This window comes from Bactrocera dorsalis, chromosome 1 (assembly GCF_023373825.1).
Source record: "Bactrocera dorsalis isolate Fly_Bdor chromosome 1, ASM2337382v1, whole genome shotgun sequence".
Lineage (NCBI taxonomy): Eukaryota > Metazoa > Arthropoda > Insecta > Diptera > Tephritidae > Bactrocera > Bactrocera dorsalis.
In genome coordinates, this window is record NC_064303.1 from 79,317,394 (window position 1) to 79,343,960 (window position 26,567).

General features: G+C 37.0%; 5 protein-coding genes across 6 annotated transcripts; 2 read left to right on the top strand and 3 right to left on the bottom strand.

The window, feature by feature from the left end:
* The first annotated feature begins 289 nt into the window (after positions 1–289).
* On the top strand, positions 290–4,686 carry LOC105223835 (nonsense-mediated mRNA decay factor SMG8). Of its 2 annotated transcripts, XM_029549717.2 has the most exons (15): positions 290–600; positions 734–804; positions 863–1,001; positions 1,062–1,336; positions 1,395–1,525; positions 1,585–1,678; positions 1,737–1,908; positions 1,968–2,141; positions 2,196–2,297; positions 2,366–2,412; positions 2,473–2,572; positions 2,980–3,350; positions 3,438–4,090; positions 4,146–4,300; positions 4,359–4,686. In XM_029549717.2, exons 2-15 carry the CDS (start codon positions 755–757, stop codon positions 4,575–4,577), a joined length of 2,682 nt encoding a protein of 893 aa, XP_029405577.1. In that variant the 5' UTR covers positions 290–600; positions 734–754; the 3' UTR covers positions 4,578–4,686. The 2 variants fall into 2 exon arrangements, with proteins under 2 accessions (XP_029405577.1, XP_011200001.1); XM_011201699.4 differs by lacking the exon at positions 290–600 and having other exon boundaries at positions 643–804.
* On the bottom strand, positions 4,596–5,292 carry LOC105223826 (protein dpy-30 homolog). The gene has a single exon (XM_011201687.4). It carries the CDS (start codon positions 5,125–5,127, stop codon positions 4,828–4,830), a length of 300 nt encoding a protein of 99 aa, XP_011199989.1. The 5' UTR covers positions 5,128–5,292; the 3' UTR covers positions 4,596–4,827.
* A 15,312-nt stretch (positions 5,293–20,604) lies between these two features.
* Positions 20,605–21,726, top strand: LOC105223855 (ER membrane protein complex subunit 3). The gene is made up of 2 exons (XM_011201734.3): positions 20,605–20,898; positions 20,955–21,726. Exons 1-2 carry the CDS (start codon positions 20,750–20,752, stop codon positions 21,565–21,567), a joined length of 762 nt encoding a protein of 253 aa, XP_011200036.1. The 5' UTR covers positions 20,605–20,749; the 3' UTR covers positions 21,568–21,726.
* On the bottom strand, positions 21,723–23,975 carry LOC105223847 (cilia- and flagella-associated protein 20). The gene is made up of 3 exons (XM_011201722.4): positions 22,576–23,975; positions 22,334–22,525; positions 21,723–22,257 (listed from the first exon to the last, which is right to left on the bottom strand). Exons 1-3 carry the CDS (start codon positions 22,657–22,659, stop codon positions 21,808–21,810), a joined length of 726 nt encoding a protein of 241 aa, XP_011200024.1. The 5' UTR covers positions 22,660–23,975; the 3' UTR covers positions 21,723–21,807.
* A 582-nt stretch (positions 23,976–24,557) lies between these two features.
* On the bottom strand, positions 24,558–26,308 carry LOC105223864 (protein FAM98A). The gene is made up of 2 exons (XM_011201746.4): positions 24,890–26,308; positions 24,558–24,794 (listed from the first exon to the last, which is right to left on the bottom strand). Exons 1-2 carry the CDS (start codon positions 26,027–26,029, stop codon positions 24,618–24,620), a joined length of 1,317 nt encoding a protein of 438 aa, XP_011200048.1. The 5' UTR covers positions 26,030–26,308; the 3' UTR covers positions 24,558–24,617.
* Positions 26,309–26,567: the final 259 nt, after the last annotated feature.

Sequence of the window (26,567 nt, forward strand, 5' to 3'; positions counted from 1 at the left end):
GTAAGTGACAGTCACAAAATCTATTACATTTCATTATTCAGAAATGTTTTTGCTTTTTTTTTGTACTCTAATGAAAATAAATATGTCGATAACAAATATTAGCTTTTCTTTAACATAGTTAAAAAACATCATTATCCATAAAAAATAAAAATATATGTTCACTTTGTTTCAAAATATTTACGAAATTAATGTAAAATAAATTTATTTTTAACTTTTTCGTGTTTGAGTTGCTTACAAAATATAAAGAAACGACAATCGATTAATATCTATGATGATCTCTATTCAGTATATTCAAAATGGCAGACAAGAGCTCTCTTTAGTTTTGTGACCGGCTAACTACCAGGTCTCAATATTTTGAGACTAACGCTAGAGACTGTTTAGTGAATAGTAACTAGTCTCAAATTGAGACTTTGCCTCAAAATGTCTTAAATAGAGACCAGAGACTGGTTACAGAATTCCGCTAGTAATGTTACTTAACGTTAATGTTGTTTAGCCCATAAAAATCCAAACCCTACAATGTACATATATATTAATAGATACAAATTTAACTAAATCATTGTACAATAGATCTATTTTTAATAATTTGTTATAAAATTGTAGGTAAGGGAACAGATATAAATTAAAACGATTTACTATTGTGAATATTAGAACTGTCTCAGCTGTAGAAAGCTGTTGATGTTGTGTGATTTGGTATTTGCTTTTTGAGTTTATTTAAACATAATTTATTTATTAGTTAGTTGTAACAGAAAGGAAGATGCCTGAATATCAAAGTTGGAAGTTTCCTGACATTCCAACAGATTTGGTGTAAGTAAATATTTTTATTATTATAATTTTTATCATCAAATGTAAAAAATATTTCCAGAGAAGACCTTTTCCAAAACGATGAAAAATTAGTTGTGGTTGGTGTAATAGGAAAGTCGGCATTTTCGGACTGTAATAAAATGTTATCGCTAGGCATTTTGGACAGTGATCCTAGTATGTTGGAACATGAACCGAAGGAGGTAAACTGCAACCACAATTGTATTAATGTATACACTTATTAATCGATTTGTTGTATTAAGGGCACCATCCAATTCTACTACAATCGTAAGAAGTCAATACTCTTTTTACACTTTGAAACAACATTTGACACAGCATGTATGCAGGGAATGCTCGAAGTTGATATAACTCGTAATACTTATGGCCATTTTTTGTTATTTAATCAGCGCGTGCGTAACCGTTTTGGACGGATGTTGCTTTTTGCAACACAGGTTTGTCACTTAATAGTCTTTGTTGAGTTAAGTGTCACTTTCGATTCGTCGTTGTTGTCGCTTTTCAGAGCTTTAAAAATTATAAGGTATGAAATTACCAACATTTGAAATATTTTCTGACAAAATTGAATCATTTAAAAATAGGGACAAATACGTATTAAAATTCTTACCAAAACTCGTTAAAAATTCGAGCACTGGTACATTTTTGGGCAAATCTGCGCGTCTGTGTACACCACGTATACTATTTATCTTTGAAAACTACCCGGATGGTTATGGTATATTGAGGAAATAATGAAAAAATGAACGCGAAAAGTAATTTCATCTTATTTTATAGAAAAATCATCTGAATGCATTTCGAAATTAGAATTTGAAGTGGAGGATAGTATTTACAAGATGCTGCGTAATGAATTTATCATTACTAACAACAGGTTTTTGTTTTTGCCTTAATATAATTACAAAGTTTGTCATAAAGTTTTTAACCTGCAGCGCGATGTCACTTTTTTCTATCCCGAGCAATAAGCGGTTTGTATATTATAACACCGATTCATTGATACGCAAAGATCCCTTGATAAAATCAATATCACTCCTACAAACCTTCTTACAAAAATGTAATTTTAAAGAGGACGAAGATGATCTTGAAGATTTGAGACCATTCAAGGTGCGAAAAATTTCGAATAATCATGTAATTATTTGTAACTAAACATATTTTACTGATAGGGATTTGGAAAACCATTAATACAATGTAATACAGAACATAAACAACATACGGTCAACGAAACCCATTGCAAAAAACGTAATTTTATGGATTTGCTAATGGATCATGTCGATGAGGCATTTGAAATGGGTTTTGATGATAGTTCAACTAAATTTAAAGGCAAAAATCACTTTGTGGTACGCATAAATGGACTATACTTCTTGAAATGGAAGTTAAATTTGTTTTTATAGATACTCTCAACTAAAGAATGGTACGATACTTTCAAAATGTTGCATAAAATTTTCATCGAAAATCCAGATAATCCGAAATTCGAGGCCAATGATTTAGATTATGTAATTAAAAGCTTTTCTACCCATTCAATGGAGGATAATTGATAACGGTTATTTGTATTTGATTTCAGAAATCATATTTGGAAAATTTCAATAAAATAATGGATATAGATGATGAGTAAGTATCAAAATTTAAAAAAGGTTTGAATTAAAAATGCAATATTTTACAATTTTTCAGGTTTTTTAACGCTTGTTGTGATATTGGTTTGCAAAAAGCGTTTGCTATGTACAACAATCCAGCATTGACACATTACAGCAATACAGTACATAAAAAATTGGTAAATTATCATCAGCCGTATCACGCAATCCATCGTAGCAAAGCTACGAATACGAATTTCCGCTATGAATACGCATAATTTGCTGAATCCATGTGAATTCGAAATTTTTGCTATCAGAATTAATTTTGAATTATGACATTTCGAAATAAGCCGGATAGAACAAAGAATTTAAATTCTGATAAAACTGGAATTGTTTATATTCAAATTGAATTTACGAACAAAATATGGATCCGTTAACTGCCACTCTACAAAATTTGAACTTACGTTCGGAATGGTTCGAATTGTATGAAAGCAATTTCGTATCTTTCCCGAAAAAACAGTATACAATGGATTGCGTGATAAGGCTGCATATTTCAACCTTATATGTTTCATTATATTTATAAGAGTGGACTTTGTAATTTATTAAGGTCGACGAAGCTGTTACTTTATATATGAAGTATGCTCGAGGTACTCGAACTGCTGTAAATGAAAATAAACTTCGAGAAATGTGTGAACGATGTTGGCGAAATGGTAAACAACAATGTGAAGTTCCCAGTTTACGTGGTAACCCTTGCATACTACCCAAACACATTGTTAAAGAACTTTCAGAGCACAGTAGTGCACATGTATTCATCTCTACCTGCAATTGTGGTAGAACGCAAGGCAGACGTGAAGATCCCTATACAATTAGGCACGCTAATTATGAATTCTATCAATACATGGCAAATAATTGTAATTTATGTGCTAAAGTGAAACAAGTGCATTTTCCTGTTTTTGAGCCTTCTATTAATGATTACAGGTTAGTAATAAGTATTAAAGTAATACATATGTATTCTAAAAATTTTGAGTTAATGTTTGAATATGTATATTAATTTAATTCATACAGGGCTGCAGAATTCGAAATTGCCTTCCCCAAACTATCGATACAAGACTCAATCGATTTAGTTCAGAATCATAATTTACCCTCTCCTAAATCCGTTGCCTCAGATGAGTGTTCTCAGCCACTTACTGCATCGCAAGGCACACATACCAATCTCAGTTTAGTTTCCACTGATGAACTGAATAAAATTGGAGTTGATGCTGATATACCAAGCTCAGATGAGTCGCTAAATGAATTAATAATACAAGTAAAGGATAAAAATACACAAAAAGCTGAGGATAGGGAACGTAGTATTTACAGGCAACCATCTACAACAGAATATTTACCTGGTATGGTTCATACTGAGTCTCCTCCAGGTTTGCTTCCGCGTTTTCCTAGCTGGTCGCTAGTTTGTGTAGGTCCCAGTTCCGTTTACAGTCACAACACAGGATTATTAGAGCACTTTCAAAGTGGATTTCTTTCGGGTGCTAATTTTTTGCTTCCGTGGGATGTGCATGTTCGCCTGGAGCATTCAGCTTCTTGGGCATATGAAAAAACCCGTATTCGAAAAATGGGTGAAGTACACATTTTGAAGATATTTGTTGGATGTGAGTATGAGTGCCCCCGTGGGCATAGATTTATGATGAGTTCGGCGGACAAGATTTTGCGTGGTGGTTCAGGTAAGAGAAGACGAATCATTTATAAAGTTTTTATCTTATGTTCTTTTTATTATAGGCATTTTACGCGACAGTGGAAGCAAAATCGTCTATAATAATATGCCCTTATATTTTCCATGTCCTTGTCGATCACATAAAGCAGATGTGGCACAATTAATGCGTGTTCACGTGGTAACACCAAAGGCACCAGTGAATGTAATTCTAGATCCGAAGGTATTTTTATATTAATAGTATATCGTAATTTAATTAGTACGGTTTTTAACGTTATTAGGTGCGAACTGGCGATCGAGAATATATATTCAGTATGGGGATGCCAAATCCGCCAAGGTTAACACAAAGCGCCTATTGGATTCTACGTCTTCCATACACATATCAAGGAGACGAAGGGCCAATAACTCCTCCAAATGAAATAACAACTACTAACGCTATTAATTACGGATGTCTATTGGCCGGTATGTTTGGAGTCAGTGAAACGGAATTAGATGACTGAGATACGTACATATACATATACATTTTTTGTTTAAATTTAAACAAATATTTTTATTATGCAAAGCCAGATATTTTATAAAATACATGATAAACACAATGTCAGATTTAAATTGTTGACGCTTCAAAATTATTGAGGTAATCCAGCATGTAGTTACAAAAATTGAAATTCATCTTAAACTACAAATTTTTAGTTTTTCAGGTGAGTATTACCTTAATTCATTGCAGACATCTAGTTGTGATATTTCCATTATTTAAATGTTTTCTGGAATTGATTCCTCGCAACGGTTTTTGTTCTTCAGAAGATATGCCGCCAAAAAACTAATGGGATCTGCAGGTCGTTCTCGCGCTAACGTCTGTAATCCGTGTAATAATATCGGCGCTACTGTTTGATCTAAATACTGGCGAGTGGGTAGTGAACTCAGATCTGGACGGGGTCTTTTACATTGAGGTTGCGCAGCTGACTGTAGATTGGTTGCTGCGGATTGAGCATCACCTTGGGTCTGCTGATCAGGAGCAGGTTGTGGGGTAGTTGATCTGTCATTTTTTTCCATAACTATAATTGCGGAAATTATTCTTTACTAAGTTGTTATACAATCAACAAATATTGCAGTTTATTAGAAACGAATGCAATTTTCCAGATTATATTTATTAGTTTTGATGTAAAATCCAGTGTGAAATGTCAATAAAGCCAGAACGTAAAAGTTCACAATAAAAAACATAATTTCGATAGGGTAACCAAGCATCCAATTCGGTGTAATACCATGTTCAGACCGACACTTAATTCCACGATTTCGGCTGTTGAGTGGTTTATTCCACTAATCTTATAAATTTATCAAGACTTCGCCATACAAAAATGACAGTTCCAAATCAGTTCATTGAAATGATTTGAAACTGATCAACGCTAAATCTCTCTGTGCGACTCTGATTTTGCGCCATCTACTTGTCAGCATTGGAAATATGTTACATTATCACAGCTGATTTAGACACTACAGAGGAAAAAAATGTAAGCAAACAAAATTTTTTTAAAGCAATGAATCTAATTTCACCTGAAAATCGACTTAACAAATAAAAAAAATGCATCCATTATTTCTATTATACGGAATATATTTAAAAAAAGACGGCTTTTATTTCGAAATACTGTATGACAATCTTTTCTTTTGATAAATATTAAGCGATGTGAATTCTTGAATGACAATAACAGCTGTTTTTTGATCTTTCTACCGGCAGTGAGAACGGGCTGATTAGTGAATGTAATTAAATGTAATATAATTACATTTAGTCTCTTCAGACAAAGATGAATTCTGGAGGTTTGTCAAGAACAAAAGGGATGCCGACATGGGAGTCCCAGCTACCATGACATGGAATGACCTAACCGCTCATTCGGGTGCGGAGATTAGTAATACTTTCGCATCTTACTTCAAAGACAACTATACAATGAGCCTCAGCGGAGTTGGTCATCATCAATCTGCTGACATTGTATGAAATGTGGAGCTAAATGAATTTGATGCTAACTTCAATGAAGTTTTTAAGCAGCTGTTGGCCCTGGATCCAAAAAGAGGAGCAGGACCTGATGGTCTGCCTTATATATTTCTACGCAACTGTGCTGTCGGGCTCTGTGAACCTATCACGCATATATTCAGTAAGTCTTTTTATCACGGAACTTTTCCATCGGCGTGGAAATCGTCGTTCATCAGTCCCATCCACAAAAACGGCCCAAGATCTGACGTCACTAATTATAGACCTGTATGTATCCAATCTGCATTAGCAAAACTGTTTGAGAATCATTTCTCCTAAGCAACACGGATTTGTTGGTGGCAGATCCACTACAACAAACTTATATATCTATGTCAACTACATCTTGAAGGCCATGGACAGTGGTATTCCAGTTCATTCAATATATACGGACTTTAGCAAGGCATTCGACAAAGTGGACCATGAGACTCTTATGGTGAAGCTAAAAAATTATGGAAGGAATTGCAATGCACTACGCTAGATCAGATCGTACCTAACAGGAAGAAGGTTGCAAGTAAGAATCGATGGACACATTTCAGATGAGTATTATGTCACATCTGGTGTTCCCCAGGGATCCCACCTTGGACCCATACTCTTCAACATATTTGTGAATGACATTGGGAGGAATCTGCAGTCTGAATACTTATTATACGCTGACGATTTAAACATTTTTCGTAGAATTTCCACCGTTTCTGATATTCACATCTTACAAAACGATATAGATGAGCTGTATAACTGGTGTAAGATAAATAAACTTGTTTTGAATGTGAAAAAATGTGCAGTGATGTCCTTCACCCGTGCGCATACGCAGGTACCTTTAACCTACACGTTGAACGACCAAAGACTCACGGAAGTTGAAGACATCAGAGACCTGGGTATAACTATTGACAGAAGACTAAATTTCAAGAAACACATGCTCGTTAACCTGCCTATTCTCAGCATTAGTGCTACTTATTCTAGCATATGGAACAGTGATTTCTTCCCCATTCACAGACTCAATGATCAACAGAGTAGAGATAATCCAGCACAAGTTCTGCAAAGCGCTGCTATTTCATAACAGACACAGAAACGATATCAATTCAACAGAAGACGTCCGAAAAATCCTGAAAATAAATGACCTGAAATCTCGAAGGCAGGTTGCAGACCTCATCTTCTTATTCAAAATCCTCAATGGATTAATTGATGCCCCAGAAATCCTCGCAGACTTTGAAATCGTACCAAATGAGCTTAACCTTAGACAGATGAGGATCCTGAAAACTTGCAGATCGAACAAAAACTATGTAATCAATGGCCCAAAGGAAAGAATCTGTAGATTGGTAAACTCTCTGCACGGTGACATCGACTTCTTCAGCGAATCTCTACAGAACCTCAGAAGGATCGTTAAAAAAGCTTTATTAAAATACTAGCATATGAACTAGGTTACGTGTTTAATTTCTAATTTTATATGTTTAAGCCTGTTGTCTTATTTATAATTATAATTGTTATTAGATGTATAGTGCCGATTGGCGTTAAATAAATGAAATGAAATGAAATAATCCCTTTAAATTTTCGATCTGAATATGGTATAAAAATGCAAAATACAATTCATTCCACTTCTTGTGAATACACCAGTAATTCAGAATTTACATTTAGAACGATTATACCCTGCAGTTCCAGCAAAATCTTCCTTAGGGCCAAGAGAAAATATTGGTATTTAAAAGCTTGTATGAAATGAATTTAAAATTTCAAGGGCCAGAATTATGCAAATATTAATAGCGAGATTCTGTAACCAGTCTTTAGCAAGAGTGATAGAGAAAGAGATTGCGCAATGCGCATGTTTGTTTTCAGTCAGCTGTTCTTGCTGACGTCACGGTTGACTTATTATTCGTCTGCGCCTTTGAATGTGAATTCGAATTGTATTTTCGCGTGTAGTATTAATTGTGAAATCTAAAATTTTTTAAAATGAGTTGTGCAGTGTTCGGATGCAATAATAACAATGTTAAAAATAGTGCGACGAAATGGAGATTTTTCCATTTCCCTTAGAATAAAACAGTACTAAAATAGTGGATTAATTTTTGTGCACTTCGCGCCAGAAGCCTTCGAAAGAAATTTGCAGTTTGAAATGGGTAATTATAGCATTTTGATTACAATAATTTAAATTTTATAACCAAACACTCTTGCAGGTTTAAGGTTGGTACGCAGCTCTCAAGTAATTGCTCAAGAACAAAAATACATTATTTCTCAAGTAATGTTGACAGCTGGTTACGCATTGTGAATGATCCACATTAGAAGAGCAAGAGAGAATAAACAAAGTAAACAAACTTTGTGCGTATGCATGTATGTATGTATGTGTATGGTAACACAAATATTTTCATTGAGATTTAAGGAATGTTGTTGATGATTGGTTGGTTTTATACAACATTTCAAAATGGAATATACTTTATAATAATGATTTCAACTAATTTAGGATGAATTTGACGATTACTTCGAATTTCCTTCAAGAAACAATTGTTGATTTGATGTTTCTTCGCAAAACCAGGTTTGCCATATTCACATTTTATTGAAAAAAAGTATTAAAAATTAGTACTAAATTTCTTGAGAGCTGCGTACTAGCACAAGTAAGCTTATCGCAGGAACGTTTCTGGACCGTTTCTTAAGCGTTTTTTTATATGAAGTTTTTACGTTTCTTGAGAGCTGCGTACTAAGCTTCAAGAACAAAAATACATTATTTCTCAAGTAATGTTGACAGCTGGTTACGCATTGTGAATGATCCACATTAGAAGAGCAAGAGAGAATAAACAAAGTAAACAAACTTTGTGCGTATGCATGTATGTATGTATGTGTATGGTAACACAAATATTTTCATTGAGATTTAAGGAATGTTGTTGATGATTGGTTGGTTTTATACAACATTTCAAAATGGAATATACTTTATAATAATGATTTCAACTAATTTAGGATGAATTTGACGATTACTTCGAATTTCCCTCAAGAAACAATTGTTGATTTGATGTTTCTTCGCAAAACCAGGTTTGCCATATTCACATTTTATTGAAAAAAAGTATTAAAAATTAGTACTAGATTTCTTGAGAGCTGCGTACTAGCACAAGTAACTTTATCGCAGGAACGTTTCCGGACCGTTTCTTAGGTGTTTTTTTATATGAAGTTTTTACGTTTCTTGAGAGCTGCGTACTAAGCTTTAAGTTCGCCGAGTCTAACGAAGTTGCTACCTAGCGCTTTTCTCACGTTAACCAGATTAATTCCTGCAGAGGCTAATGAACGGCAGAAAAGGATGAAGTCTCGTTTAAACCAGGACGTTTTAGAAAATTAGTTTGGCGTAAACAGTTTAAAAGGCGGTCTCCAGGATCACCCTGACAGGAAGGAGTATCATTATTATTAATTGTCAAAATATTAAACGTACGTAGTATTATAAACCTAAAACTACAGAAAACATTCTTATATAAATATGTATTGATGTTAACAAATGCAAATATGTACTTACATACAAACTAAGTTTTTGCATACTAACCATTGTTTCTTATCCTAATTGTAAAAATAATCTTAACTAACAATTTATTCCATTTATTTATACGCATGTATGCATGTTTATTATATTTTTGCAGGTAATATTTTTCAACGTGTGTCAGTTGATCTAAATTCCGCTGACCCAATTGAAAAAAAATGATGACTTAAAGATTCTCAACAACGACGGGCGTGAAAATTTGGCAGTGTACATCAGCCACAAACTTGGTAAAGACAACCCCGAAATTTGTGCCAATTCAGAAAATTGTTCGTCTTATACTTGGATGGATCACCTATCTGAAGGAGGACTCTCAAAACCAACAGATATGTTGATGGAGAGAGCCTTGCAAGCAGTATTTGACGACTTACGTCCAGAAGCACTTAGATTTAAGTAATTTTGTTAATTGTAGCACCAAAATAAAAGATTTGTTTTCAGAGCTAAAATGTATTTTAGGATTCGTTCCTTAAATAAAAAACTTAATTGAAAATATGTACAGCAAAAAAAGAAAATTAAAGAAGACAATAAATTGATAGTTGGTCACAAAATATTCAATATATTGTTACAAAAAGTAGTATTAAGTTGTATTTGTATTACTATATGCATCCCTGATTATGAACAATAGCTGTAGGTATATGGAATAGCATTTGTCTTGTTGTAGACATCTGGCGCCACACTGTCTGCTCGTCTAGTTAAACAATTGCTGAGTCTGGCGCCGCGACTGTCTGCTTGCGTCTGGCGCCGTATAGCCGTATGTTCTGGTAATTTCCAGACGCGATATTCTAGAAGGACACGTCGGCATCAGCGAGAAGTGCGTGGCTATAGCCGTATGTTCTGGTAATTTCCAGACGCGATATTCTAGAAGGACACGTCGGCATCAGCAAGAAGTGCGTGGCTATATAAGCCGTGGCAGCGCCAACGTAATCAATCAGTGCTAAGAGTAAACTGCTATAGTGTAGACGAGTTGTGAAATAAAGAGTTGTTGAATTAAATTAAACAGTGTTGATTTTATTTGTCAATCCAGAGATACGAACCTAAAGGTACGCAGCTCTAAAGTAATTGCTCAAGAACAAAAATACATTATTTCTGAAGTAATTTTGACAGCTGGTTACGCATTGTGAATGATCCACATTAGAAGAGCAAGAGAGAATAAACAAAGTAAACAAACTTTGTGCGTATGCATGTATGTATGTATGTGTATGGTAACACAAATATTTTCATTGAGATTTAAGGAATGTTGTTGATGATTGGTTGGTTTTATACAACATTTCAAAATGGAATATACTTTATAATAATGATTTCAACTAATTTAGGATGAATTTGGCGATTACTTCGAATTTCCTGCAAGAAACAATTGTTGATTTGATGTTTCTTCGCAAAACCAGGTTTGCCATATTCACAATTTATTGAAAAAAAGTATTAAAAATTAGTATTAGCTTTCTTAAGAGCTGCGTACTAGCACAAGTAACTTTATCGCAGGAACGTTTCTGGACCGTTTCTTAAGCGTTTTTTTATATGAAGTTTTTACGTTTCTTGAGAGCTGCGTACTAAGCTTAACAAAGTAAACTAGCGAGAGTAAATTCGTAACAATTGGTGTCAGAAGTGGGATTGTCAAATAATCCAAATTCAAGATGGTTAAATTCGGAGAATTGAGAATTCAGCAATTAAAAAAGGAACTGGAGGAGCGTAATTTGCCGATAAGCGGGCAAAAGGCGGATCTGCAGGCACGATTACGTGAAGCAATGGAAGCGGATGGAATTAATGTGGACGAGTTCGAATTTGTTGGGCCAGAAACTTCTACAAAGGTAGAAGAGAAAGTAGAAGAACAACGAACATCATCAAGTGTAGACATGAACACGTTGTTAGTGGCTATTAAGCAAATGGCAGAAAATGTAGTGCAAACAGAAAATCGTCTGGCACAGCAAATGGCAGAAAATGCAGTGCAAACAGAAAATCGTCTGGCACAGCAAATAGCCGAAAATGCAGAAAATGCAGTGCAGGCAGAAAATCGTCTGGCACAGCAAATAACGCAAATAGCTGAAAATACATCACAGTTAGAGTCTCGCCTTACACAACAAATAACTGAAAATAATACGCAGTTAGAAAAGCGTTTGGTACAACAGATTACAGAAAATAATACACAAGTGCAAGAGAAATTTTCAAAATTTGAAGACGAATTAAGCACAATAAAAAATGACGAAGAAAATTTAAAAGCAGAAGTTCTTCAATTAAGTAATCGTGTGCGAGAACTGCAACTGCATGGCCCTGCACCATCAACAAATAATCAAAGATTGAAGGCACCCACATTCGATGGAAGTACAGTAATACCCCGGACTTACGCGATAGGTGGGTCCGAGCGGTTGCCGTGTAAGTCGAATTCGCGTAAGTCGGGGTTCAACGTTGCATATAAATACATATAAAGTTTGTTTAATCGGGACCAGAGTTTAAAGAAAACAATAATTTAGAAGAAAAATGTTTAATAAAGTGTAGGATAATAAAAAAATATTACATTGTTATGAATAAAGTAAGCTAAACCGAAGTTATTTTGATGTCGAAGGCTTCATATATTCTAACAGTGTTGCCTGACGAGTTAAATTTTTCTTCTTTTCACGTAAAATTTCCTCGTAGCATACCAGTAATTTTTTTATCCCTCGTTTTGTAGTAGAAATGCGTTCTTCATTAGAATCAATTTTTTCTAAAATTTGTAACCCCTTTTCAATTGAATTGAGCCCTTCTCTTAAGTTTGCAATTGTCATTTGATTTACCGATTCAACTGGGTCTAGCGAATCAGTTTGGTCAATATCTTGTTCATACTTACGCATTTCTATAACCTCGTCAATTGTTAGCTCTTGATTGTGTGAATCTAGCAATTCTTGAACGTCATCATTATCGACCTCTAAATTTAATTGCTTGGCGATATCGACCACTTCTTCTATTATGCTATCGATTTGTTCAGGATCTGAAATGGTTTCTCCTTGGGTTTCAGAGGTGAAAAAAAATGGACACAGTTTTTTCCAGACACCATTGAGAGTTTTTTGTGAAGCAAGCAATCAAAATGAAAAACCGCGTATCTTCGAATTCGCGTAAAACGGGGTAGCGTAAGTCGGGGTATTACTGTATTCCATTTCAAATTTTCAAACTTCAGTTTGAAAAGACAGCAACGGCCAATAACTGGAATGCAGCGGACAAAGTAGCGTCCTTGTTTGTATCATTGAAAGGACCGGCAGCAGAAATCCTTCAGACTATTCCAGACTGTGAACGGGACAACTATGAGGCATTGATGAGTGCGATAGAAAGACGTTATGGTAGTGAGCACCGGAAACAAATATACCAGATCGAACTGCAAAATAGGGGTCAGAAGATGAACGAGTCGTTGCAAGAGTTCGCAACTGAAATAGAACGACTGGCTCATTTGGCAAATGCAGATGCACCTGTGGATTACATTGAGAGGGTAAAAATTCAATGTTTCATAAATGGAATTCGTGATGTGGACACCAAACGCGCCACATATGCAATGCCAAAAAGAACGTTTGCTGAAACGGTTTCGCACGCCCTCACACAGGAAACAGCTTCCCTACTAAGTAAACCAGCACCCAAAGTACAAAGGGTTGAAATGGAACAACCGGCGCTGATGGAGGAAATATTGAAGACTCTGAAGACAATTGCTGCACCGCGAGTAAATACAACAGGCAGATGTTTCAACTGTGGAAAAGCGGGTCACTTTGCCCGAAATTGCAATATAAAAGTAAACCCATCAAAACGGAAACAACCAACAGATAACGAGGACGGAGCATCTACATCTCACAAGTCGTTAAACTAAAACGGAACAGTTCAAAGGGGCGTGAGCTGGTTCCCACAACTATTTGCCCCACCATCTCGATATCACAAATAGGTCGCCATGACAACAATCTTACTATCAACGGTATCGTAAATGGACGACTGTCAACGCTTACTTTGGATACTGGTGCCACACATTCAATTATCCGACCGGATGTGGTAAGAGGAACGGTTGAACCATTAGTCGGTTGCAAGCTTCGAACGGCCACCGGGGAGGAAGCAGCTGTCGCGGGAAAAGTGTTTTGCAAAGTGATGATTGGTACCCTGGAAGTTAATCACACCTTCATCGTAGCAGAAATCACGGATGAAATTATAATGGGAGTAGATTTCATGATTGATCATGGGGTTACTTTGGATTTAAACAAGCAAATGCTGTTTTGCCAGAACATGGAGATGCCTATAAACACCGGATATGTGACCAACGTTGAAAGTAAGAGGGTGATTGTTGATGATAATCAGAGTATTCCACCAAAATCTGAGGCGATTGTATGGGCTAAAGTGAATGGAGGAGGTGGGACTGAAGAGTTGTGGATTGTGGAACCAACAAAAATAGATACACCCATATTGGTAGGAAGAACGCTTGTGAAAACTAGAGAAGACGCCACCATTCCGGTCAGAGTAGTGAATGAATTCAACACGCCTATAAGGCTGAAGAAAGGAGCAGTAATTGGACAGTGCCAGAATATAAGTGCAATAGCACGATGCGAACGGTCAGAACAGAAGCCTACTATTGAGCCACAGCAGATAAGTCCTACATTCCTAAATAATTTACTGAACGAACTGCATGGAAATGAAAAATTAAAAGCAGAAAAACTATTAGAAAAATACGCATCCATATTTGCAAACGAAGGAAACACAGGAAGAACCGGCATTGTCAAACATCGCATAAATACTGGAGACGCTAAACCAATCCGACAAGCTCCGCGTAGGGTTCCACTAGCAAAACGTGAGGATGCTAACAAAATTATTGAAGACATGCACAAAAACGGTGTAATCGAACCTTCAATAAGTCCATGGAGCTCACCTATCGTCTTAGTTAAAAAGAAAGATGGTAGCACCCGTTTCTGCGTAGATTATAGGAAGTTGAATGATGTCACAAAGAAAGACAGTTATCCTCTACCAAGAATCGACGATACCCTAGACACCTTGTCTGGAGCGAAATGGTTTTCTACATTAGATCTACAAAGTTGATATTGGCAAGTCGAGATTGATGAACGTGACCGTGAAAAGACCGCTTTCAGTATGGGCGACGGGCTATGGGAATTCTCTGTGATGCCATTTGGGTTATGTAATGCGCCTGCAACGTTCGAGCGACTGATGGAACATGTGTTAAAAGGACTCAACTGGAAGACATGTTTGGTGTATCTTGATGACATTATTATCATGGGAAAAAGTTTTGATGATCATCTGAAAAATCTAGAGGAAGTCTTTCAGCGAATAGCATCAGCCGGATTACGCTTGAATCCCAAAAAGTGTTCATTATGGAAGAAGCAGGTCACATATCTCGGACATAAAGTGTCAACTGAGGGGATTCACACCGAGGAGGGAAAAATAAAAGCAGTTAAAGATTGGCCTCAACCCACCAACATACATGAACTCCGCAGCTTCCTCGGCTTATGCACGTATTACCGCCGTTTTGTACCTGGATTTGCGAACGTGGCTAGAAGTTTACATGATTTAACAAAGAAGAATCGCCCGTTTGTATGGCAGTTGGAACAAGAAAAAGCGTTTGAGCAGCTTAAAGAACTACTTTGTACGGCGCCGACTACTAGCTGTGGTGGAATGTGTAAAACATTTCCACAAGTATTTGTATGGACAACGATTCTTGCTGAGGACTGATCATGCAGCATTAAAATGGTTATTACAGTTTAAGAATCCGGAAGGCCAAATTGCACGATGGATCGAAAGATTACAGAATTACGACTTCGAAACGGAACATCGAAAGGGGATTCACCACAAAAATGCGGATGCATTATCACGTCGCCCTTGTCCACTGGAATGTAAACATTGCTCTAAATCAGAAGGAAAAGAAGGTATAATCGACGTGCGATTACTGAATATAGAACCTGAAGATGATTGGACTCCTCACCGCATCAGAATCAATCAGCTGGAGGACCCTGATCTTGCGAAGCTGGTAATGGCCAAAGAAAATGGGGTACGACCACCAAAGGAACAAATAAGTAGCGAGAGTCCAACTGCAAAAGCATATTGGGCCCAATGGAACAGCATAAACCTCGTTAATGGATACCTTCATCGTACCTGGGAAAGCGAAGATGGCAAACATTCTCGTCTGCTGATCATAGTACCGAAGTCCATGATCCCGAAAGTATTGAAAGAATATCACAATGGACCTAGTGGAGGGCACCTTGGAATTACAAAAACTATAGAGAAGATTAAACAACGGTTCTACTGGATCGGCTGTCGAGATTCCATAGCAGAATGGATAAGTAATTGCGTAGAGTGCATGGCAGCTAAAGGTCCTAAAGCCAAAAGTCGCGGTAGGCTACAACAGTACAACGTGGGATCACCATTTGAACGAGTCGCAATGGATGTTGCAGGTCCGTTTCCAACCAGTACGGCCGGAAACAAATATCTACTGGTTGTCATGGACTATTTCAGTAAATGGCCAGAAGTATATGCCTTACCAAACCAAGAAGCGAAGACAGTAGCCGAAGCGTTTGTAGAAAATTGGATAACAAGGTTCGGAGTGCCCGTCGAATTACACTCAGATCAAGGCAGGAATTTCGAATCTTCCATTTTCCAAGAAGTCTGTACATTATTGGGCATCCACAAGACACGGACAACAGCGTTACACCCACAATCAGATGGGATGGTAGAGAGATTCAACCGAACGCTCGAAGAACATCTGCGGAAAATCGTTGATAAAGACCAACGGAATTGGGACAAGTGCATCCAGATGTTCCTGCTGGCGTATCGTTCAGCGAAGCACGAGACAACTGGTTACACGCCAGCAAAGATTATTTTCGGATCTGATCTGCGACTCCCTGCTGATCTTAAGTTTGGTACGAATCCTACAGCTGTAAGAAATGATGGAGATTATTGTTCTGCCTTAAAGGAAGAAATGAATGAATTGCATCTAATGGTAAGACAGCATACGCATCTGATGAGCAATAAGATGAAGGACCGGTTCGATCAAGCGGCAAATTCAAAAGGTTTTGAAGAAGGTGATCTGGTCCTGTTGTACAATCCACTTCGAAAGAAAGGCTTGTCCCCGAAATTGCAGACAGCCTGGGAAGGACCCTATATGGTGATGAAACGACTTAATGACGTGGTATACCGCATACAAAGAAATGGGAAAGCACGATGTAAAATGAAAGTAGTACATTTGGAGAGGCTCGCCCCATTTGGTTCAAGAGGATTTGTGCCTAATCGGGACGATTAGGCTTTAGTGGAGGGCAGTGTTACAAAAAGTAGTATTAAGTTGTATTTGTATTACTATATGCATCCCTGATTATGAACAATAGCTGTAGGTATATGGAATAGCATTTGTCTTGTTGTAGACATCTGGCGCCACACTGTCTGCTCGTCTAGTTGAACAATTGCTGAGTCTGCTTGCGTCTGGCGCCGTATAGCCGTATGTTCTGGTAATTTCCAGACGCGATATTCTAGAAGGACACGTCGGCATCAGCGAGAAGTGCGTGGCTATAGCCGTATGTTCTGGTAATTTCCAGACGCGATATTCTAGAAGGACACGTCGGCATCAGCAAGAAGTGCGTGGCTATATAAGCCGTGGCAGCGCCAACGTAATCAATCAGTGCTAAGAGTAAACTGCTATAGTGTAGACGAGTTGTGAAATAAAGAGTTGTTGAATTAAATTAAACAGTGTTGATTTTATTTGTCAATCCAGAGATACGAACCTAACAAAGTAAACTAGCAAGAGTAAATTCGTAACAATATTTATTTCCATAAATGTATGTACATATATCCCTGCAAGACGGAGGTAACAGATTGCACAAACACATTGAAACATTTTCAGCTGTTCACTAACACTGTTACATTTTCTGGAATTTTCAATGGAATGGGAGAATACGTAAGTAAGATAGAGAAAAACTATCGACATTATAAACATATTGTAATGTTAACTTGTTAGAATAGGAGAGGCGAATGCCCAATATTTCAAGAAGAATAAACGAAAAGCGCAGTTTATTTTGGATTTTAAAGAGGTAAGTTCGCTATTTGATAATATGATATTTTATAATTAATTTCTAATTTATATATATATATTATTAATTTCTTTTATATAGAGAAAACGAAAGAGGTTAACAAGGAGAAAAAGGTAAGCATTGTGAATTTAATGTTGTGTGTATAATTAAAAATTTTAATATTACAGAAATCATTTGGACCATTGGTAAAATTCAAATCTATTGCGTGCAGCAACCAAATAATGGAGTATGTTTTAAATTATTAAAGTTAAATAGTGTATATTTCATTCAAATATTTGTTATTGATTGTGCATTTCACTTTGATTTTATTATTAAATAAAGAGAAATAATAAAAAACTGAGTTTTATTTAAAAGAATTTAATTTGCTAGAAGTAACAAATGGGTAACAGATAATCTTGTTACTGCTTGTTCTTCCTAACATGCTTATATGTTAAAGGTAACAAACTGATAACCAAAATAATAACACTAACAGATATTCGGGTAACAAATACTTTTTGTTATCCATAACACATGGGTAAGCTAAGCGCTAACAAAATAATTTGTTACCCGTAACATACTGTGAAGAGATTTGCTAACAAATGTGTGTATTCTGTTAGAACAAGGCAGCATGCGATATTTGCCATTGGTTAGAGCGAGATAACCATTGAACATCAAATAGCTATGTGTTACTTTTTTCCCACTCTCTGAACAAAAGTAACAAATATTTTAACGAATGCAAAAGTGAACAATAACAATTCGCTTACACGTTTGCTAACAGCTACCCGTCTTGCAGGGTATAGTTGAAACAAACACAGCAAAGAGACAAAATTAAATAATGCAACGAAAATACCATGAATTGAATATGTAGGTAAATGTTCACTATAAAATATTCACTTATAATGATATTTTTTATTAATATTCACTTATATTGAAGTTAACTTTTAATGATATTCATGTTTTTGTATGCCTGCAATACAAAATTGCTTCTTATTGCAAAGAATAACAAACAACTGAAAATCAGCTGATTGTACGTTGGTCAACCGTGACGTAGATGCGCAGAACGAACAAAATTTGAGCTCGTCATTGCGCAATCTTGTTTCTATCATTCTCGAGTCTTTAGCATCTATTTGAGACATTTTGAGGTAAAATCTCAATTTGTGACTAGTTACTATTTACTAAACAGTCTCTAGCTTTAGTCTCAAATTATTGCCTCAAATTGAGACCTGGTAGTTAGCAGGTTACAAAACTAAAAAAACTCTTGTCTGCCATTTGGAATATACTGAATAGAGATCATCATAGATATTAATCGATTGTCTTTTTTTATATTTTGAAAAAAAAGAAGTTTAAAAATTAATAAATTTTACATAAATTTCGTAAATAATATGAAACAAAGTCAACATATATTTTTATTTTCATTGATAATGATGTTTTTTTGACTGTGTTATAGAAAATGTAATATTTGTTATTGCCATATTTATTTTCATTCAATTGCAAAAAAATCTATTACATTCCATTACAGAATAGCAAAACCGTCAAAAAATTTTAGAGACTTGAGACTGTATAACAGTACAGAATCGCACGGTTAATAACTCTTCTCATAAAGTTAACAGTTGAAATTCTCGAAACCCTTAAATGCCTAAAAATATTTGAAACATCCTCACCCCAGGATCACCCACGGACACCCGCGACGAAATACTTAATATATACATCCCCCCAGTTACAAGTTGCCCTACAGGTTATCACCCGAATATAGGTGTGCTACTTTTGGTGAAAACCGTTTGGTACTAGGTGACTTTAACGCGCACCACGATCTTTGGCACCCCTGCCTGTCAAATGATCGTAGGGGGATGGAGCTGGCGTAACAGATTGACGACTCGACATTCTGCCCAATGAATGACGAAGCCCCCACCAGAGTTATGGGCACCTGTAATAGCTCGCCTGCATAACCTGGCGACCTATGCTAACTCTCGCATCAGACCATCTGATCCTCTGTACTGTACTATATCGAGGTGAAACATCTAAACTAAGAAGAATTAAACAAGGGGTTCCGCAGGGTGGTGTTCTCTCCCCGCTACAGTTTAACTTCTATATCTCGAAACTCCCGCAACCACTAGAGGGGGTTTCCATAACCTCGTACGCAGATGACTTGCGCGATATTTACGCCGGGCAATGGAATCGATGGCATGTGTTCTAAGGTAACCAACCACCTCTCCGACCTTTCTCGTTTCCTCACTGCACGAAACCTTACACTTTCCCGCACCAAATCCACAGCGATCACATTTACGAACTGGACGAAGGAGTATAGACCTGAACTTAATATTGCAGTCTCCTTCTCTCCCCATACGACCGCAATTATCGCCAAGGTACAGAGCCGCAACAAAATCCTCTAGTCGCCAGCCGGCAGCACATGGGGAAAGGACAAAGAAATGTTGTTGGCAACTTACAAGGCAATCGGCAGGCCGGTCCTTAACTACGCAGCACCAATATGGTCGCCTGGATGCAGTGGTATGCAGATGAGGAAACTTCAGACCTGCCAGAATACTGTACTCCGCACCACGACGGATTGCCTTTTGATGTCTCCCATAGAACACCTCCAGAGTGAGGTGCTTATGCTCCCTGTAAAGGAGCATAATGAACTCCTCTCCAAGCAGTTCCTGCTAGGGTGTTTCCGGAGAACATACGCAAAGTATGTCCTGCATGCAACGAGTCTCCGCATGATACGGGCCACCTCTTTGCATGCCCTACAAACCCCACTCATCTAACACCTTCCTCCCTTTGGTCCGACCCCGTGGAAACAGCACGTTTCTTGTGCCTCCCGTTAGATGACCTCGACGACAACGCAAACGACCCTTACCATCCTAAAGGGGATTAGATAACCGTTAAAACAACAAGATTTGAAACATGTGAATTGGTCACGTAAAATATCAAGAAAAAGAATACTGATAAAAGACTTATCTGATAATATCTCTAATTTGATTGATAATAACAATTGCTCGTGGAGACAGGGCGTTGCGAATGAAAATTTAAAGCAGCTGTCAACATTTTCATTATAATTTTTCAGTATAATCGACAATTTCTTGCAATAGGGAAGTAATTTAACTGCTGGATACTAAAGAAAGTGATTGGAAAAAGCCATATTTGTTCTGCATAACGATTAACAATATGACTGAATTACTTATCGATCCAAATATACGAGTATGGGTTTTTCTTCCCATCGTGCTCATAACGTTTTTTGTCGGTGTTATTAGACACTACGTCTCTGTTCTAATATCCTCCCAGAAGAAAGCTGAAATCACACAAATTCAAGACAGGTAAGTCATGTGTTTTGACAATGCCATTTTGTAAAACTCATTAAATTTTTCAACAGTCAAGCAATGATTCGAGCTCGTCTTTTACGTGAAAATGGTAAATATCTTACACCGCATTCGTTTGCTATGCGAAAGAATTTTTTTAATCACGAAGAAACTGGCTATTTCAAAACACAAAAACGGGCGCCTGTAGCTCAAAACTCAACTGCTATGTTAACAGACATGGTGAAAGGAAACTTTATCAATGTTCTGCCAATGGTAATAATCGGTGGCTGGATTAATTGGATGTTTTCAGGTTTCGTAACCACAAAAGTGCCTTTTCCATTAACCCTACGGTTTAAACCTATGTTGCAACGTGGTGTGGAACTTGCTTCCTTAGATGCTGCTTGGGTATCGTCAGCTTCATGGTATTTCTTAAATGTCTTCGGTCTTCGATCTATTTATACACTAGTACTTGGCGAAAATAATCAAGCAGATCAAACGCAAGCACAAGCAGATGCAATGACTGGTGCAGCAATGACAATGCCTCAAGATCCCAAAGCAGCGTTTAAAGCTGAATGGGAAGCTTTGGAGATTACCGAATATCATAGTGCGTTGAAAAATGTGGAAAAGGATATGTTACATCATGCGTTCGGAAGCGATGTATCAATTGAGAATAGTATTCGACAGTAACAACTTTGAAGATATTTTAACAAAGTTTAGGATTGGTGTTTAATTTATATCTGTGGTAGTTGCTTAAAAAATGGTGACTACCAACATTTAAATTTAGAAAAATTTCGTAAAGCGAATAAATCGGTTTTATTAGACCAAATATTAACTATATAAAATAAAGTTGTGTTTACTATAATTTTGTTTATGGATATATGCGTATACTATGATAAAAAGCAAACAGAATTTTACCAAATTATACTTTTAGTAATATTTTTCAATATCCATTTCAGTAGGTACTTCTGAAGGTTCAGCGACTGAAGGCTCGCCAGTAGGAGAACCAAGTCGCTCAGTTGTAGCCGCTGATTTCGCTGGGGATGGAGGCCGTGCTGCGGGAATTGTGTAATCACGATGCTTTTTCTTTTCAGCAGGTTTCGAAACCAAACGAAACTCATTCGGTAGATCTTCTTCCGAATATAAGCGATCAGTAAAATATATGCGCCTTATGCGTACATTGGCATGTATTTGTAGACGAACGGTTTCCATGTAGTTGGTGCCATAGGCACGGCGTGTGAAGTCCGCTAAGTTGAAATGAATTTGATTCCAACCTGGGGACATACCCATTGGCATAGCCGTGCAAAAGGGCTTTACAGATGTTTTGCTTTGAAAATTCGAAACTCGAAAACGACGCATAAACCGTTGATCATCTAAAATCTATAATATTCACAATGTTCTGGTTTATTGTAAATATTTGCACATAACTACATATGTATGTTGCTCTGCTACTTACTTTAACCTCAAAAGTAAAATATTTATGTAGATTCTTTATGAGCAATACTAAAAAAGGTAGTTTGATACCGAAGGACATTTTGGGATCTCGGGGCCCCGTTATATATGTGGTTGATACATTTGAACCCATAATCTCCATCACAATAGATTTAACATCCTCATCTACAACCCTTTTAACATAACCGTTTTGGATCTGAGGACAAAAATATTTATGAAAGATGTTAAATCTGAAGACAAACTTACATGCGTAGACCAAAATTGTAACGGACTGCTACCTAAGCTGTAAAACACAGAAAAACAACCTTTCTGATGTCTACTTCGAAACATTTTTATTTAATCGTTATTCTCTACAATATTTGAAATTGTTATTCTGATTTATATTGGGTATAAATTAATTATTTTTTTTCTTTCGTAGTTGTGCTACAGAATTTTTAGATTCAAAGTTTTGTTTTTAAGTTTGAAATATTCAAAGTATCATATGAATTTTGTTTAAAAATGCCACTGTTCCCACAACAACCAAGTGCACGCTCACTTAACAGATTTATTTTTTTATTTATACGTTAAATTCATACATGTGTACGAAGTGTAACAATTTAATTACTAACAACAATTTTGAATATTAATTCTAAAAAATGATCAGGAAGTATACGAGGGCTGTCCGATAAATAACCGACCTCAACGTGAAGCTAGCGGCACATCTGAAAAAAAAGTTTCTATTTCAAATTGTGCATATTATAATAGCTACTCGCCAAAATTTCAGAAATTTATCTTGCGCAATTATCTGTTGACAGTCGTTTTTGTGAGTCTATTTCGGTGATTTCCCCAAAATGGAAAAAATTGAATATCGAGCTGTAATTAAATTTTTATTTTTGAAAGGCAATACGCCTTCATAAATCAAAGATGAGTTGGACTCTGTGTATGATGACTCTGCACCATCGTTTACCACCGTAAAATTTTGGGCAGCTGAATTTAAACGTGGTCGCAGGAGCTTGGAAGATGATGAACTTCCTGGGCGCCCAAAAACTGTAACCACTAACGATAACATCGCTAAAGTTCATCAATTGGTACTAGACGACCGCCGGATTAAAGTTAGGGAAATAGCTGAGATTATGAAGATGTCAAAAGAAACTGTTTGTCACATATTAAACCAAGATTTGGGCATGAGAAAACTGTCCGCGCGTTGGGTGCCGCGTTTGCTTACGCTAGACCACAAACGTGCGCGCATGAACATTTCCTGCGCTCTGTTGGCTCAGTTTAGAGGCAATAAGACCGAGTTTTGGCGCCGATTGATAACTGTAGACGAAACTTGGATTCATCATTATACGCCCGAAACAAAAAACTAATCTAAACAGTGGATTGAAAAGGGGGAACCAGTCCCAAAAAAATCTAAAGCTGTGTATTCGGCTGGGAAAGTGATGGCGAGTGTTTTTTGGGACAGCCATGGAATTATTTTTATCGACTATCTTGAAAAAGGAAAAACTATGACAGGAGCATACTACGCATCATTATTGGACAAGCTAAAGGAAGAAATTTCGAAAAATCGGCCACATTTGCAAAAAAAGAAAGTCTTGTTCCACCAAGACAACGCACCATCTCACACCTCAATAGTCGCCATGGCGAAAATCCACGAATTGCGGTTCGAACTGCTTGACCATCCCCCTTATTCACCGGATCTAGCACCAAGCGACTTTTTTTTGTTTCCTCAACTTAAAACTGCGCTCGGCAGCCAGAGATTTTCGTCAAATGAGGAGGCAATCTCTTTCGTGAACTCGTATTTTGCAGACAAAGACGCCAAGTACTATTTGGAAGGGTTGCAGAGATGGGAGCATCGCTGGGAGAAGTGTGTGGAGTTACAAGGAGACTATGTGGAAAAAAAAATTTTGAAAAAGTCGCGTGCATCATGGTTAGGTCGGTTATTTATCGGACAGCCCTCGTATTGTGCACAGATAATTTTAAGAGTGTGCAAAATACAGTAGAGAACTGTCATACATGTGTCCCTCTTTCCCATTGTCTTGATGACATTTGACATCAGAATTATTGAAACTTGCTATTATTGTTATTTCACATAATAGTCGCAACTTAAAACCCTATAGTAGTTATCTATGAGCTTTTCACATTTGGAGGAATCAAATAGTCCCCGACAATCATATAGAATTATAATACCTTAGTCTTGCTAAGGTACATACATACATATGTTTAAGACGAAATGAATTTCTTAATACATATACATGAATATTTTGTTTTTATTCCAAAATATTTTTCGTAGGTGAGTAATTTATTTAATTTTAACGACGAACACCGCCTCCACTGCCTCCTCGATGATAATTTGAGCGTCCCCGGTTAAAATTGTCACCACCACCACTGCGCCCCTCATTACCTTGAAAAAAGCCACCATTATTATGCTGGGACCAGCCGCTACCTTGTACACGTCCGCTACCGCTAACCCAATTCTGGTTCCGACCCTACAAGATAAAAACAAACATGATTTATTTAATAATCCTGATACCGATTCAATTTTAGAAATGTAAACTGTATTGTAAATGAAATTTAAAATTACTTGGTCGGTAGGTTGACGTGGTTCAAATTGTTGAGATTGGCGTTGTTGTTGTGGAGCGTTTGAATATTGCTGCCAATGGCCACTGCCACCTCGACCGCCACCTCCACCTCTCCCACCCCGGAAGTTTCCTCCGACGTTACCAGCAGGTCCTTGAGATCGTTGCTGTTGCCAAGAGGGCATTTCTGGAGGCGGGGGAGCGTGCTCATGTGCTCGACCACCCCGATCTGGTACGCTTCCTATTACATGCTTTTGTATTTTGCAACCCGTGTTTTTTCGCACTTGCGCAGAACTTGTTTTTTCTATAATAGCCAAATCTGCACGTGCAGCAAGAAATGCTACAATATTTGTATCATCATTACCAAAACGCAAGGGATCTAATTCCTGCAATTTCTTTTGATAGCGACTTGCGATTTCATTTTCTCTTGACCTCATTTTATCAGACCATTGAAAACTCTGTATAGTTACTTCAAGACGAGTCAACAGCATTTGTCTACGCATATTATATTCCAAATCTAGATTGGAAAGTATTGCATCCAATTTTTTCCATTGTGCTTCAGACAGAGGTTGTTTTAAATTCAATAATGGTTCACTCAGTACGTCGGGTTTGGCTTTGCGTATTAGCTCTTCAACTTTAAAATTGAGTTTATCAAAAATTGCTTTTGGCGAAACATTATCTGGTGGTTTACCCAACCCAACATCTCGAGATAGCTGTTCCAGAGAACGCGCCGTATTAGTTTCAGATTTAGGAATAATAAGTGTATGTTTGGCAGGTCGAAGACGATAAGACATTTTCGTTGCCATTAATTCTGTTAAGAGGTAATCGAGTAGTTGTGCACACGCCTCTCGAGTTTCGAATCTTCCCGTTAACGGACCAGCAACAAAACGTTGATAAGGGCATCCAAGTTCTTTTAGCATAGCAGAAAGTTCCATTGAAAATTCACTTTGATCCTGCAACTCAGCTACGTGCTCATCTGTTTTTCTCAAGACATGCAGTTCCTCGGTTAACCAACCAATAAGCTGACGAAAATCTGAATCGTGAGGACCACCTTCCAGCGCTTTAACTAGACCATCCACTTTCAAGCACGGACCCTCATAAGCTAATGCTGACAGTGAATCAATTAATTCTAATTCATAATCCATTTTTGCAATCAGCCGATCCTTTTAATTCCCGGTAATTTTTACTTTTATTCAGAATATAAATATATGTACATTTGCATATATATAACAGATTTGTATGTATGTATATAATAGACTGGCAGCACAAACGTAATGTCAAATGGAAGTATAATTGTTTATTGACATTTTCTGTACTTATACCCAACAAACACGCTACACTAACTAACCGTGCGATTCTGTAACGTGAGACAGTCTCAAGTCTCTAAATTTGAGATTTTAATAGCGGGATTCTGTAACCAGTCTCTATTTGAGACATTTTGAGGCAAAGTCTCAATTTGAGACCAGTTACTATTCACTAAACAGTCTCTAGCGTTATAGCGGGATTCTGTAACCAGTCTCTATTTGAGACATTTTGAGGCAAAGTCTCAATTTGAGACCAGTTACTATTCACTAAACAGTCTCTAGCGTTATAGCGGGATTCTGTAACCAGTCTCTATTTGAGACATTTTGAGGCAAAGTCTCAATTTGAGACTAGTTACTATTCACTAAACAGTCTCTAGCG